The sequence below is a fragment of the Zootoca vivipara genome, chromosome 8 (assembly GCF_963506605.1).
Source record: "Zootoca vivipara chromosome 8, rZooViv1.1, whole genome shotgun sequence".
NCBI classification, from domain to species: domain Eukaryota; kingdom Metazoa; phylum Chordata; class Lepidosauria; order Squamata; family Lacertidae; genus Zootoca; species Zootoca vivipara.
The window spans coordinates 48,764,471-48,781,132 of record NC_083283.1 but is presented as its reverse complement, the minus strand read 5'-3'; the positions used below and the strand labels follow the sequence as shown (position 1 = coordinate 48,781,132).

The following is a 16,662-nucleotide window of genomic DNA, read 5'->3' as shown; positions in this document are numbered from 1 at the left end:
CTGTTAAGGCACTTGGCATATCCATGAGCTGTGAAGCTCTGTAGGTGTTTTAAGCTGAAGAATTTTCTCATACAGTACTCCTAAGGGTCAATGTACGTTTTAAGCACTCATACTTCATTTATGGCCAAAATACATGTGATGTGGAAGATCTGTGATTGGGATCTTTCATGAAATGAAAGGTTAAACAGGCACCATAAGGAAAGACCAGGATCCCCTGCAACGTTTTCCCAGTTTGAAGCTCCCCCTAAGCTGTTTGCACAAGCAAAAGTAAAAACTAAAAGTATCCTTATGGATAACTGTTTTTGTTCCATGTTTCACCCTGTGTGGGGTTCGAGGCGATTTTAAAGTGTGCCTACCTTTGGCCACCCATAATTGTCATCCCTCTGAGCAAAGAAGTCAACCTTGTCTCTCAAAAAACATGTAGTGCAGTGTGCCCAATATTTCTTCATGCTACGTACCTAAATCTGTGAGGTGCAGGTCATTGGCCAAGGTGTTGAATATCTTATTCATGTCACATCTGATGGTCACCGTCAATGCTGAGCTTTCCTTTGAAGACGTTGACAGGCAATTCATGTACTTCCACTTTCAAGAGCCCCCAAGTTGCAAATGTTCTTGTTTTCTCCTGCTCCAGAGGGTATGATCTAAACCAATGGCTTCAAAATACAAGGAGATTCCGACTAATTCAGGAAGAACTTTATGATGATAAGAATTGTTTGACAGTAGAACCTTGGAAGGTAGTGGACTCTCCTTCCTTGGAGGTTTTTGAGCAGAGGTTGAATCTGTCACGGATGCTTTAGTGGAGATTCCTGCACTGCAGAGGGTCGCACTTAGATGATTCTGTGATTCTATGAAATTGGACTATGACTTGTATCTAGGGACTCATACCTAGCTACTTCAAGAATCTCAATATTGACTCAGTTTCAGGTCACTTTGAAATTAAGGAAACACACTTGATTGTAACCATTTTGGCAATTCAAGCCACATAGCTATTTTATTCTCTGATGTGATGTTGGTGCTGTATAATACACACATTTCTTTGGAGTTTGAATGGAGACTGATCTTCTGCTAATTGAAGTGCAATGCAACATCCCAGTGGGAGATCTCCATGGCAACATGTGTTTATATACATGCCATCATGTAACCTATGAACATATATAGGATAAGTTGCAGATGGAGGGGTAGTTCTTCATTACTGCAATCTGTTAGAAGCAGATATTGAGGATCTTTTGATCCAAAGACAAGGTATAAATCTTGATTTAAGATAGTTTTTCATGTTCATTGCATTCACAGAGAAGGGGAGAGTAAAAACAACACTTTTGTCTAAACCACAGCACCATCTTGTGGCAATAATTATACTACACTGCAAATCTAAATCCAGACTGCCAAACAGAAGCCCCAAACGTTTTCTTCTAAAAGCACCACGGGTCAACTCAGTTATTAGAACAAACAAACACACACCAAAGCATTCTTAAAGTCAATTGGTCATACCCAAGAACCAGTACAATTTTGTGTAGCCTATTACAAAGTGTTCATTCTAGGCCATTCAGTTTATAGTTTGTATGTGACCTTCCAGATACAGAAACAACAAACTTCTCATTATTTACAAGACCCCTTAAAAGAGAAACAGTTGAGAAATGCCTGATCTAGCTAGTGACTGCCAATATTCAAATTACTTCTCACTTGGAAGATTTAAAGATTACACCGTAAACGCATTTGAGAAATTCTAGTGACAGGATAACAGATACTGTACTGTATTGTAAACAGCCTAAGTAACTTCTGTTCATTGAGGAACACTAGTTTTTCACCTCAACCACTGAGGTTTGATGCTTTAAGTTCCATTAACATTTCGGCACCCCAATGGATCAAACTGATCACATTCATCATAAAAGCACACACAGAAACTTATTGTTTTTAAGGTTTTTTTACAGCTGAATTACAGAGGAGGCTGGATCTTGTAGAGAATGTACATTTTTCATACTCTACTGCATCCCACGGAAAGGCCAGGCAGAATTACAATTAAAGTACAGGTTTCACATTGCATAAAACACAGTTTACACAACATCTGGGTGTACAAATGAGCAGTTTTCAATAATTTATAGTTATTTACTTTCATAGTATTGGACTACATTTTAGCATCTTCATGCAAACTAACACATGCTTTGGCTCTTGAAAAGTTGGCATTATTCCCCAAAACCTTCCTTCTTGCTGCATTTTCCTTCTTAATCAAAGGAAGTGTGTACAGTGCTTTGGGAAACAAACACTAAAACATGTATTATCAGAAAGTGCTGATTACTGTTTAACATTTAATAAAGATACTAGGGTTTCCATTACATTTTTGCCAGCTAAAATAAAGGTCAGTAGGTCAAAAAATATAGACATTACGCATTTTAAGTTACACTCAACTTCACAAATTTCAATTCTGAAAGTGTCATTGCAATCCTTTGTAAAAATAATGTTTCATTGCACACAAATTCATTTTATATCCCTGAAGATTTCCATGCACCATGAAAATAGGAAGTGGGCCTAGTTCAAAACTGTTATACTCACTGGGTTACAAACATCTCTCCATAAACGTCTGAATGTGTGATTTAAGAATTTACTGTCTCTTCCCCCCCTCCTTACACCTCAGAAAACAGCAGTGTTTTACAGCCATGTTCCTTTCCTCACACAATATGTAATAGTGCAAGTCTACACTTGACAAAAACAGCAGTATTTGAATTACCCATGAAAGTAAACATTACCCTATGGCAAGGGATGCAATTAACAGGGAATTGTGTTCATGATGTTGAATCAACACAACTGAAAGCTACTAGGAATGTTATTGAACACATTTCAAGATCCTTCTCCTGTGGCAAGTTCTCCCTGGAAAATCTGCAAGTTCATAATGTTATGAACCACACCAAACAGGTTAAAGAACAGTTTCTACCCATGGGCCGTGAGGCTGCTGAATGGAAGATAGCAACATTGCAGCTGACGTTCGGGGTTGGTGGTCGTACAACAGCACACACGAGTATAACAAGGACTGAGAGATTGTGGGGGGGGGGGCTCATACAATCTCACTGTAAACAAGTGGTACAGTAACAATAAAGTATTTCTATTCTATTTCTATTTCTAGATATTCTCTGAATATGGAAAGCATATCATTTGCATACCAATGAGTGTGGGGTCCTATTTTGCCCAGAAATGCTGAAGATTCCATAGCTAAAGTATGTGATATCCAAAAGAAAACAAGGTTTGTTTCCAATTTATCTATAGAGGTGTTGTGTTACTCAGAAAACTAGTTTTCACTATTTCCGCTTCTAAAGAACTGATTATGCCTTCTCGACACTGGCCCATAAACCTTCTATATATATTATGCATACATTATGTTTCAGAAAATATTAGGGTCATATGGGAAAAGGGATAGCCAACATAGTTTAAGGTGTTCCACACTGTTTAGTGAGTGTTGTTCAAAAAAATGCTTAACACTCCTTGGCCTGAACTCCAACCTTGCCCAGGAATATCAGAGCATGAAGCAATAGGCCCTGAAACTAGACATCTAGAGAGAATTATCTGAAGGTAAATGCCATCATCCAAACCCACTTCCCCTTTTGAAGGGAAGACTGTAATACTCAAAATTCTTTATTAAAGCAGATGCACTGCAAAGATGTAGGACTGTAACTCAAGAAGACTTCGAGATGTACAACCATGCTTTCTGTACAAGTTTCTCAGAAGCAGACAAATTGTTATATTTCCAATTTACTGATTACAATGAAGTGATGGCAATTCGGCAGCTTCCAGAATTGCTCATTGCCAGAAACAGCTATGTTGATATTTAAGAGTAGAGTTGTAGTGGAGTTACAGCAGTCCACTTGCATAATCGTCATCTTCCTCATTTCCACGGGAAGCTGCTTCACCTGGTTCACCCACTTTGTCCTGTGGAGTAACTGGGGATTTCTTCTTCACACCTCCTCCTGGGACAGCCAATGAGAGGCCAAGCTTGGCATACTGGCAGAGAGCAAGAACAAGATGTTGAGCACACACCCTGTTTAACTTACTCTGCTGCAGTCAATGTGAGTATTTACATAAAGTAACAGAATGGTTAATTAGAAAATGCCAGCACCCCACTCTAAGGGAAAGTAACAGAATACAAACCAGTGGACACATTCATCTGTGTCCCAGGTCATGGTGATTATTTCTCACTATTTTATCTCTATTTTTTTAATCTACAAAGCCGTTAACAATTGCAATAATATAATCATAAGACACAAGTCATTAAAAACACAAGCAAGGTAAAGGAAGGCCCATCTCTGCAATCTGAAATCAGGATTTACAAACCTATGTTACAGCCAATCTTTCTAGAAGGAAAAGGCTCTCTGGAAAATAAGTTGTATGACAAGATACTACCCACAGCCCATTTGGACTTTAGCTTTGGCAGTGACTTGAATACTCATGTATCACAGGAAATGCCACATTCATGCATAGCATTGCAACTTAGTATTTGTCAGCACAAAACACTCCGTGGATCAAAATAACCAGTTAATATATTCTGCTTAAGAAAATAAACCGAGACACCAACTTACATCATTGTCCATGTATTTAAAGAGTGGTGAATTGCACACATCTGATACTTGGTCCTGGTCTTGCTGATCGTACCCCTCTAGGAGCTGCTCCAATGCGGCACAGTCTTCACTTTCACTGAAGCCTGGTATGCTGAAGCAATTGCAGTATTATTTAAATTACTCCAAAGAACTCCAAAGTAAAGAAACTAAATTTCCATATAAGGTACAAACAAGAAAACAAGATGCGAGAATCAGGACCTGAGAAGTACCTAAACGACCACTTCCTACAATATGACTCTGCCTAGATTCTGCGTTCTTAATCAGAAGCCCTACCCTGGTTTCCCTCACCATCTGAAGTTAGATGGGAAGTGACCAGGAAGACAGCCTTTTAGGTGGTGGCACCCTATCTTTGAGATGTTCTCCCTAAGGAGATTTGATTAGTGCCAACTGTACCATTTGTAGACCCAGATATACCAGCATGCACTGACTGGTTTTAACACTGCTTTTATCTGTTCTGTCAAATTTTTACTCCCCCCCCCCTTGATCAATCTTTGCAAGTTTTAATTATGATTAAACCACTGGGATCTTGGGAATTAGAGCATAGTGTCATCTGTATGGTGCACACAGGTTTATCTCTCCATTCCCATCTGATTCCGGAGAGGCTATGGAGGTACATTGACGCAGAGAAGGCGTGAATGGGGGCTAATAAACTGAGGCTCAATTCTAGTAAGAAGGAAATGCTGTAGGTGGACAGGTTCCCATTATCTAAGAACTAGGTGTTCCACCTGTAATGGAAGGAGTTGATCTCAAGTGGTTCCTGTGGCTAGGAGTGCTTAGGCCTCGTGTAGGCAAGTTTGCCAGCTGTGGCTGTTCCTGTAACAGAATGGCTTGGCCCCACTTAGACTAACGTAATAGATTCTATTACCCCCCCCAGACAGAGGGCCTTCTCGGTGGTGGCGCCTGCCCTGTGGAACACCCTCCCATCAGATGTCAAAGAGAAAAACAGCTACCAGATTTTTAGAAGACATCTGAAGGCAGCCCTGTTTAGGGAGGCTTTTAATGTTTAATTATTTTATTTCATTTTTCTGTTGTAAGCTGGCCCAGAGTGGCTGGGGGAACCCAGCCAGATGGGCAGGGTATAAATAAATAAATAAATAAATAAATAAATAAATAAATAATAATTCTTGAAGTGGTCCAGCTAATGCAGAATGAAGCTGCTAATTTAGTAAGTGGGGCAAACCCAATGGAATCATGCATCGCCTGGTTCTGAAAGCTCTGCTCTGGCTACCAGGCAATGTGTTAGTACTATCATATAAAGCCTTAAATTGTTTGGGACCCAAATGCCTAAGAGAGTATCAAATGAATGAATGAATAAGCAGCTTACTTTCTAAACCAACAAATGAGTTTTATAGATGTAACAATTTGATATTAAAACAAGGAACAAATTGATTGTCACTCTTTTATAAGTAAGGAGCATTTCTCAAAAAGATGGCGTGCCAATGAACCCTGCATTCAGCACTTATGCCAGTAACAGAAATAGAGTGGCTCCATTTCTACATAAGATAATGAAGAACACAACTATGCTTTTAAAAATTAAAAACAAATCAGGCAAACAGATGACTTACCTACAACTTTCCCTGACACATTTTTCTGCAGCAACATAGTCATTTCTGTGAAGATGAACTAGGACCTGAGCAATAGTTTTCTAAAAGGAAAAAAAATTGACTGATTCACTCTCTAATAACAAAGCATTATTAATTTCTCAGTTTAACAGATTCAATAGGAAAAAATATAAATGTCAGCATCTCAAAAAAAGAAAAACAGAGGTACTTCGAAGAATCAAGGGTGATTTTTTTCTTTCTGAAAAATGACCAGATCTTTGGCAACAGATCTTTGGCCTGCCATTTTTTTTAGCCAAAATTTAGAGGTTTAGCATTAAATAACTCTCCACAACTGTTTCAATTATACAAAGACATAAAATAAATACACCTTTTGCTATTTAAGAGGACTTGGATCATTACAGATTATGTACTTTGGCCATTAGGCTACTTTGCCTCTTCTTCACCAAACTAAGGATGTAATTTTTAAGATGCTCCTCATACATTTAGCAGCCAGCATTGAACACAATGATCACATCAGTACACGAAAGATGCTTGTAGCTGAAAATACACAGGGTCTCATGAAAGCTGAACCTGAAACCCTGATAGCACCCAACAACAGACTCTTCTAGTCACACCCAAGTGAATTAAATAACCAAAGGCATGGCACAAAAGATATGCAGGATAAAATAGGACTTACTCCACCAAATCCACAGATATTCGGGATTTTCAAAGCTGTGTCAGATTTTACAATTATAACACTACATAAAATATGGAGCAGGCCAATTTTTTTATTTTTAAATCACCTTCCAAGTTTGATTTTTTTTAAAGTACCTTAAAACATGAACCCTTTTTAACATTTCCAACTGTTTTAAGACTAGATATTAGTACATGTATGATTTCTAGTGAGGAATAATACATCCAACACTGTTCAATTAGATGTGAGCTTACAAATTAGAGTAATTCAAAAGAGAGCACTTTTTCAGAAATAGATAGACCACCTAGCTTTATACCTTGTAACAAGTTGGATAGTTTTCAATATCTTTATAAAGACTCTTTTCCTTCTGAATAGATACTGCAGCCTCATCTAGTCTGAAAGACAATGAGAAAGATTGGCACATTTAAAGAAAGGAGCAGCAGGAATCAGGAGAGAAAATCACTCCTTAAGTGTCCATTTTCCAAAAAGGCAGCTCAACACCCAAGCAAAACATGGACAGTGAGCCCATACTGAACGTAAAGCTGAAGAAACCACTTCCTTACAAAACACATGCTGGAGTGTAAGGAAATGGTGAAAAGCCAGGACAGATTTATACTACCTGCAATGCATTTGGACGACTGTGTCTAATACAGCCACATGAGCACTGGGACATGGGATGTGTGGCTGAAACCATTACAGATGTACAGGAAGAAATGGTTATGATCTGCATGTTTTAGTTGTGCTAGCCCCAATTGAGTGCCAGTAACAATGAGAATGACCTTTATCCCCCAAACCAGGACTAGTTTTGCTGCTGGGGAGATGGGATTCAATGGTCATATATAGCTCTAAAGAAAAGGTAGTAGAATCTTAGAATTGTAGAGTTGGAAGGGACGAGGAGTCCAAACTCCTGCAACGCAGGGATCTTTTTGCCCAACATGGGACTCAAACCCTCAATCTTAAGATTAAGAGTCTCATGTTCTAGCAACTGAGCTAAATGAAACATTACTGAGATAGGGATAACTTTGCCCATTTTCAATGTTCGTTGTATTTTTTGAAAGAATGGTAAGTGGACACGAAAGGAATGAGTTTGTCTCCTTTGGCTTCAGTGACTTCGCAGTTACCAGCCAATAGATGCCCACAACTTTTTAATTCTTAAATGAAATATCCGTTTCATTTGAAAAACAGTTATAGTAGATGCCATTCTACAGGAAGAATCTATTTCCCAAGAAGACAATTTAAAAGTTTGCAAGCTAGGAAACTGTAATCCCCCCCCTCAAAAAATGGGGCTTTCTAAATGAATGTCATCTAGATATCATACAAGAATTTAATGATGAACTGTGAATTTATGCAAAAGCTACATCAGCTGGCAGTACCATAAAAATGATATCATTTTTAAAAAGGAATACAAAAATTAGGGTGCCCACCTGCGACCTCTGACTAAAAGCCTTGAAGCTTTTCCATACATTTCAACTGCTTGTCGTAAACGTTCTTCATTCTAGATAAGAAACCAAAATCATATGAGAACATTAATGATTTAATTGCCAGGTAACATTCTCTCCAATTTTACTTGCCTTTAAGGTTCTCCCCCAGTTTAATACACAGCTCTATCAGCTGGGTAACCCAAACCTCTTTTGAGTAAGCTTAACTGGAACATGAAATTCCAGGAAAGTTGCAGCATTTAATGGAATAAATGCAGGCAATGCAAGGTAAACATTGTGTTTTAAAAACTGTTTGTCATGAGTTGAGAAGGTGAAGACAGATAGCTTGCCTGTTTACCTGCTTGCCAAGCTTGGCCCCAAATTTCTAGCCCCCATTTATGCTTTGCTATCTACTCTTATGGCATATATACTATACAAAGCAAATGGCATTTGCTGATGAAAGTAGTAAGACTCATGTAAAAAAGAATTCAGCAACACCAGTTAGTCTACTCAGTAGTGCTGTCAGAAAGACCAGAGACAAGAAGACATTTAATAAGCACATCTGAAGTTTCACCCTTTTGCAATAGGACTTGACTGCTGTTCACATTTTAAATTTTATTCTCTGCTATTCTCAACACATTTCCTGGGGAACATACTATATTGGTTTCAGGTGACTTACTTCAAACACTGCTGCTGTCTGCTGATAAAGTTGTATAGCCTTGTCTGGACTGATATTTTCTATTACTCTGAAATAAAAAGTCAACATTATTATTTAGCTTGATGGCTAACTAGATAAATCAAACTTCTTTTCCAGAAAAGAAACCAATGCTTTGAGTTTGCAGTCTTACTTCCCAGCCCGATCCAGGGCTATAGCTGCTGTGTCAGGTGTTCCATTCTCCAGGTACATCATGCTGGCTCTCTGAATCATTTCCACTGCATCATGATGTTGTTTCATCTCCTAAAGGAGAAAGAAAGACATTCACGTTTGTCAGGAAAAATGGCAAATCAAGGTCTACCTAATACTTTCATTTAGTTTTATCACATCATTGCATATTTGAAACTATTAAAAGTTTTGTTAAACCCTTTGATCAAAATCAGTACAACAATCTTTAGTAGATGGAAACATTAAAAAGGCAAAGGAATTCCTGCAAGAACCGTATCGTTTGCAAAGAGTAAATCACTGGGGCAACTGCAAACACGCATTTATACAATTTTATTTCATCACTTTATGATTTAAATCTAAATGTATGAATTTCACTAAGATGCACTGTATTTGAGGCTATATGAAAACTTCCTATGTTGTTGATCTGCGATGGTTCAAGCGTTGGCTATGCGTGTGAGAATCACCTGGAAAAGGTTATTTAATGGGTTAGCTAAATGTCCTTCCCCAACTTCTATCCTAACCAAACAGTGTACATTTCTTCATGCTGAAAAGATACAGCTTTTAAATACAGATTAGCTGACTTCCATGTCAACAAAGGTTGAAATTCCTTACCAGGAACCACCTTCCTATTAAAATTACTTTGAAATAAACAGGGCAATTGTTAAGATGTTAGGAGTCCTTGAATTTAAGTCATACCTCGGGTATGAATTTAAGTCATACCTCAGGTCATACCTCAGGTTGTGAACGTGATCCGTGCGGGAGGTAGGTTCACAACCCGCAGCGCCTCGTCTGCGCACGTGCGGGACATGATTCGGCACTTCTGTGCATGACATCATTTTGTGTTTTTGCACATGCGCGAGTGCCAAAACCCGGAAGTAACCCATTCTGGTACTTCCAGGTTCGACGCAGAGCGCAACCTGAAAACACGTAACCTACAGGATTAGCATTGCACAGGACAAACACCCAATAATTAGTTGTAACCAAATCAAATATAGATAGTTTGACTGGAAATGGCCATACCTTTAACATCATGCCGACTTGTTCATAAGCTCTGAAAAGCAAAGCAAAATTAAATCAGTGCTGAAAGTGAATGAATTTAAAGTGTATCATACCAAAAAATATAGGACAGACAATCGTAAGATGCAGGCATCTTGGAGCCTATTCACTCCACTGCAATATGCAGCACAGAACCAGACATCCATATTACATGTGCTTTGATTTTTGCTCCATGACTTGGCTTGAAATGGGAATTCACAGCTCTCTCCCATGAGGAGATGTGTGGGGAGCTCACTGGCTGTCCAGGGGGGGGGGGAGTAAGTCCCTTTTTTTAAAGAGTAAAATAAAAAGCAGATGCCTAACTGTACATCTCTTTTTTACTACCTAATTTTGTAATACTGTATGTGCGAAAACTCACAAGTAAGGTAATTAGTATTTGGGGGGGGGGAGTATTAAAAACAACCCTGTGCTTTTTTATTATTTGTATTGTAACTGCTCTAGAAACAGGTTTTGCCTTTAAATCTTAATTTATTTTGTTTGCCCAGGCTTAGGCAGAGCAACCACCTCACTGCTGAATGGGCTTTGGCTCTGGTGCAACTTTACACTGGCTTAACTTCCATCAGCTTGCTTTGTGCCAGCTTCCTGTGCACTGGATTGCTGAATTATATTTTGATGAGTGTCAACCTCAATTACATTTTCCATATACATACTGAAGAGCGCTCAACAAATTAAAACTGCATTCATACTTACTTTGCAGCATGGAAGAGCCTGGAAGTAAATCATTTTGAGTCAAGGATACAAATTATACCATGTCTTCCTGAAATAAATACTATATTCAATCTTGACTTGAACTGTTTTTAAAGAGGGTATATACTTGAATGCTAGCGGTACAAGTTAACATTCATATATGGACCAAATAATTACACAAAGATAAGACAATCCAGATCATTTCAAAACTACTACTTTTGGTTGTGGAGCAACAGACCCTTCTGCATCGTGACAAGCAGCTTTTCTAGCTCAAACTTTTTGATTGAAAAAGGCGAAAGATCCAATGGAGATGCGAAAGCTAGTGTCTCAAGAAGCACTTCTCAAGAGTCATGGTCACGAGTCATGTGGTAAATAGAGTATCAGTCCAATAGTCATGTTTTCAAACCGTTAAGCAAAGCAAGAATTAATGAAAGGATACGCTTTATTGTTTTCCTGGCAGAGAGCTTCTTTATAATAGGCTTCTTTTGCCTGATCAAATTGTTTAGCATTTTTAAAAGCAACAGCTGAAAAGAAATAGAAAAGAAACCATTAAAAATATATTACTGTATGTTCTGTGTTTGCATGTACATAGTATTATCCATTTACTGCACCTCGGAAAGAATATTTAGAAGGGAACTTTTAAGAGACGATTTGGATTTTTACTTCAGCAAAGTGGTTTCCCCCAGATCCCATCAAGTTTATTATCACATTCCTAAATCGAATAATGCCATACAATTCTTGCAATTTTTAAGAAATGTGAATTACTTTTTATTATTTGTAATAATCCTGAATAATGATATGAATCTTAAAGAAAATCACATTTTACCATCAAAGGCTTTCACAATGTTAATGGCTTCAATCTTTATGCACACATACTTGAAATTAAGCTTCCTTTAACACAGCAGAGCTTACTTCCAAGTAAATAGGCACAGCATTAGGCTGCAAGAGACATACTTTGGCCTAAGAAGATTAGACAACACGCCAACCTCTAGCCACTAGGAAATACTGTGCAACCTGGCATCCATCAATAGTCTAAGGCAGGCATCCCCAAACTTCGGCCCTCCAGATGTTTTGGACTACAATTCCCATCTTCCCCGACCACCGGTCCTGTTAGCTAGGGATCATGGGAGTTGTAGGCCAAAACATCTGGAGGGCTGCAGTTTGGAGATGCTTGGTCTAAGGTAACATCTGGTTTTCTTAATATGAGTGCTGGGGTTCCCCCCCCCCAGAAATGATGACTCCCATGAATGTAGAAATATAATTTTCCTAGATATTCTGAAGTGTTTTGCTCCTGAAAAGCCTTTATGAATTAAACCAATCTATCATTTCAAACAAACCCCCGAATATATCACCTGTCTATTTTTACCCTATGTATTTATTCAGAAATGCAGCACAATGGCATGTAGTCAGTTAGCTACTGCTGCAAGAATACAACACTGTGGGTTAGTTAGAGGATTTTCAACAAGTTAATCCACAAACTGCTTTAACTGCCAATAGAACTTAGCTTTCCAGGGGACATATGAAACATATTTAAGGTTGCAAAAATGAACTGCCAATGTTTTACAGAACATACCTGCTTTTGAATATTCAGTTGCTGCACTATCATAGTCTGGCTTCCATTTCAATAATCCAGTTTTCAAACTGAAATGTAGAATAAGCCAAGAAAATAATAACAATTTATTTTATATTTAAAAATATACTTCTTTATTGTAAACTGCTTACTTTTCTTACAAATAGTAATACTGTAACACCAGTGATATGCTACATCCTTAAGGAATTTGATGCAGGAACTGTCATACCAGTGATTGCCTATTGCCTAATAATTTCACTAGATGTGTCAAAAGGGTGACCAGGTATCAGGTCTTACAGTCAAACCTTTTTAATTCTACAAAGAAAAAAAGATTTATCTGGTTCAAACATAGCTGGGTTAGGGTGAGCATGTATGATATTTGCAGCTTACTGGTGCCAGAGCACAGGCCTCTAGTTTCAATCTCTGACGTAGTAGCATAACAGGATCTAGGAACAGTGGTGATGACCTCTACCTAGTAAGTACTGCAACCAGTATCGGTCGGGTGGCCCAGTGGCGCGACTTTGTATTAAGGTAGAGTCCATACACCGTAGGTTTGGGGGGGCGGGAGAGAAAGAAAGGAAGTACGCAACACTTCAGGGCTGGAACAGTCTGGGTCAAGCAAGCCTCATACATAAGGGGACGACGCACTGATGACGAGGGTATGCCTGAGGGATGCAAAGTGCTGTCTGCGCATAAGTGCAAAATCCAAAACAAGAAACCGCCCCCCTCTTTTCTGACAGGGGAGTTCAAGGCAGAGGCGCCTGGAGTTGCTCTCAAGAGACAAGCGCGGGCCCGAGGGGGGCTCCCTCCCCCCACAGCCACACCGTTCCTCCCCGGGGGAAACCCTGGGCGTCCAGGCGGCTGTTTGGGCTAAAAGGCGGCCCGTCTCCGGGACTGCTCCATGGGGAGCTGGAGCTGCGTAGTCAGCCACAGCCCCCGGGTAGAGCCTCCCCACTCGCCACACTGGCCCGCCTGTTCCCCAAGGACTGGCAAGCCAGCTTCCCTTGTCCCTCGCCGGCTTCCTTCGCCCTCCCTCCCGCCCCCGCCCCCTTTTGCTCACTATTTCTCCGCTTTAGCGATGTGCTCCAAGCCTTCGTTGATCTTCTGGGCAGCCATGTCGCCCTGCAGTACCCGCAGGGATTCAAGGCCGTGACGTTAGCGGAGGGAAGGACCGCCGCTGCACCCAAACAACTGCGAAGGGCGGAGTCTCCGCGAACTGCGCTTGCGCGAAGAGAGGGTGTTCTGCCCAGGGGCGGATCTGATTCCGTTGCTTTGCACTCCTGCGAAGTCAATGCGGATTCTGCCAGCGTTCCACAAATGAATCTCTTGAACAACAGCTTCAATAAAAATAAGATTAAAAATACATGAAAAAGGCACTCAATTTTTCAATAAAATGGTTGTGACGTTGCCTTTCTTCCCATACCCTGACAATGCTAGGTAATTTTATCATTTGATCTGCTTCCCAAACCTTTGATATCCAATCCTCCGGCTCCAGTGATAGTGCATTAGTTTCCCCAGTTATATTAGATTGCCATGCTTACTGCTGTTATAGAGGTATAGCCATTTTTCTGTCTTCTTATAATACATTAATCTTTAACATTACAAAAGATTATAACAGATCTTTATCTACCATCTACCAAATGTAGGTGACCTACATTTTGGGGGCGTGTCTGCTCTTGTCATCTATTGCTAACAGAATGGAAATATAATTTGATTTGTGTTTATATGACTGAACTGGTCAAATGAAGTGGAGCATTCTTTTACTTAATATGCACCATAGCAGGTTATCTTGCAAGCACTTTATATTTTCCTAGTGACAAGCAAACTGTAGGAACAAACCAGTACTTTATATGCACTACTGTATGTACTTACATACTTGAAACAGAATCACAAAAGGTCATGCTAGAAGAATTGGTAAATAGACTTATTTGGTAACATGGGTTGTGGAGAGATACAATGGGTCATGGTTCAGTTCCTACCTTAGTTGATAATCATTGTTTTGAGCATGGGCACCACCAGGATTTATGTTGGGGGGCAGGCTTCATGTTGGGGGAGCAGACTTCATGTTAGCTTAGATTTCTGGCTACAAATGGGTATAGTACAATCAGAAGTCTTGCACAAATACTAGGAAATTAGTATTGTAAGAATCATCAAGGGGTTTGATTATTGAAAGTGGGATATAAACTCTTGCACAAGTTTGTGATTGAGATGTATTGACAGTGAAAACCTTTAAGAATTGACTGTGTTACAAAGGATGGAAGAGACTGTGGCCTGGAACCTTTAGGATGAAACAACAAAAATTATCTAAAACAGAAACAGGTGCAAAAATACCGGTATATGGATACCGCTTTCTAGCCCAACAGTGTTAAAAAATAATACAGTATATATCCTGTGATTTCTGCATTAGCACTACACTAAAACTTCTCTTATGTAGAGATCAAGTATCAGAATACTTTTGCTCAATGCTCTACTACTTTATACTTGTACACACATACCCAGATATTTGGGACAAATTACAGGTCCTGGGATAACAAGGGTTCTATTGTAAAGGTTTTTAAAATAGAATTCTGGTTTAACTTACATCGTAACAAATGCTGTCCAGCAGAGGGCTGTATATGAACATATATTGAGCAGTTCCTAGGTGTCATTAAACAAGATGGCTCTCAAAACTGAATTTATTTACAGAGTAATTCACTGCATCCTGTTTCTTTCTCTTTATATTTATTGTTTTTATACTAGACAATCTATGGAATCAAGCAATGTCCTACAAAAGGTACAAGATTTTGCTTTTGTGTGTGTGTGCTATTGCAGTGTAAACATATGCTTGTTTACTAGGGCTGTGCATTCAGGATGCACAATTTATGTCTAGGAATCCTCCAATTCCAAAAGTCTGCCCTGGGTCACCTGGCAGTAGTTCCACATCACATCCTGATCCTTCTCTGCTTGGGATAGGAATGGGACAACTCAAGAAAACTGCAATGAGAGGTGAGGGCTGGGGAAGGTGATCATTAGTTTACTGTATATTCCTGTGTATAAGACTACTTTTTAACCCAGGAAAATCTTCTCAAAAGTCAGGGGTCATCTTATACACCAGGTCGTATTTCTTATACGGCGAGTATATCCCAAACTCTATATTTTAACTGGAAAAGTTGGGGGTCGTCATATGCCCAGTCATCTTATACGCCAGAATATACGGTATCTTGTTCCCTCCCAGTGGCGTTAATGGGAAGGGAATTACTTATGTCTTGCCCTGGCATAGATTTCTATTATGTTTGTGGGTGTGTCTGCAGTTGGAAGCAGTGTCCAGGTGGAAATCTGGACTTATGGCAACTCATGTTGGGTTTGTCAAAAGCGTCAGTTTTGGGCAAAACTAAAAAAAGCTTTGCCAACAAAAGCTCAACAACTTTTGTGTCCAGATTTTCACATTTTAAAATATGGCTAAGATATGGCTAAGATTTTAGCTCATTGTTTCACTGCTCTCAACAGGAATTTAGTTATAGTTTCTGTAACAATGTCATTTATGTCAGACGAAGAAAAACATAATATGCAGATGATTTTTCAGTGTAGGTATGTTCCTACTGGTGCTTCTCACATCATCTACCACAACCCCTCCCTATTTTGGAGAATTTGGGCAGAACTTCACTAGTGGAGTAGCTTGGCCCATTTAACCTTTTCACAGCAGATGAAGCGTTTCTTCAGGCATATTTGAGGTGGAGGTGGTGGTAGACGTACATCAGAAGACTTCTGATCCGTCCTAGCAGTCTTCAGTGATGAACTGTGTGTTTAGGAACACACGTAAGCCATAAATCTTTAAGGAATTATACAGTGATACCTCTGGTTGCGAACGGGATCCGTTCCGGAGGCCCGTTTGCAAAATGAAAAGGCTGCATCCGGAAGCACCGCATTTGCGTACGCGTGCGATGCAATTCAGCACTTCTGCACATGCGCAAAGCGCGATTTAGCACTTCTGAGCATGTGTGCGCGCCGAACCCGGAAGTAACCTGTTCCGGGATTTCTGGGTTCGGCGCGTCCGCAACCTGAAAGGACGTAATCCGCAGCGGACATAACATGACGTATGGCTGTATTGTATTAGCATACATTATATAGCAACTCAGTCAGCTTTTAAACAAATAAGAATAAATTTTATCCCATTTGCATTCCCATGGAAACATTTTTTCTCTCTTTTCCACAGACATAGAATTTGGGAGGGTT

The 16,662-nt window shown here is 39.6% G+C and overlaps 1 protein-coding gene across 1 annotated transcript; it reads right to left on the bottom strand.

Annotated features, from left to right (window-relative positions):
• On the bottom strand, positions 1-13,655 carry NAPG (NSF attachment protein gamma). The gene is made up of 12 exons (XM_035125820.2): positions 13,511-13,655; positions 12,454-12,521; positions 11,320-11,404; positions 10,884-10,901; positions 10,158-10,188; positions 9,103-9,212; positions 8,934-9,000; positions 8,261-8,331; positions 7,153-7,231; positions 6,167-6,246; positions 4,563-4,692; positions 1-3,987 (listed from the first exon to the last, which is right to left on the bottom strand). Exons 1-12 carry the CDS (start codon positions 13,564-13,566, stop codon positions 3,838-3,840), a joined length of 945 nt encoding a protein of 314 aa, XP_034981711.1. The 5' UTR covers positions 13,567-13,655; the 3' UTR covers positions 1-3,837.
• Positions 13,656-16,662: the final 3,007 nt, after the last annotated feature.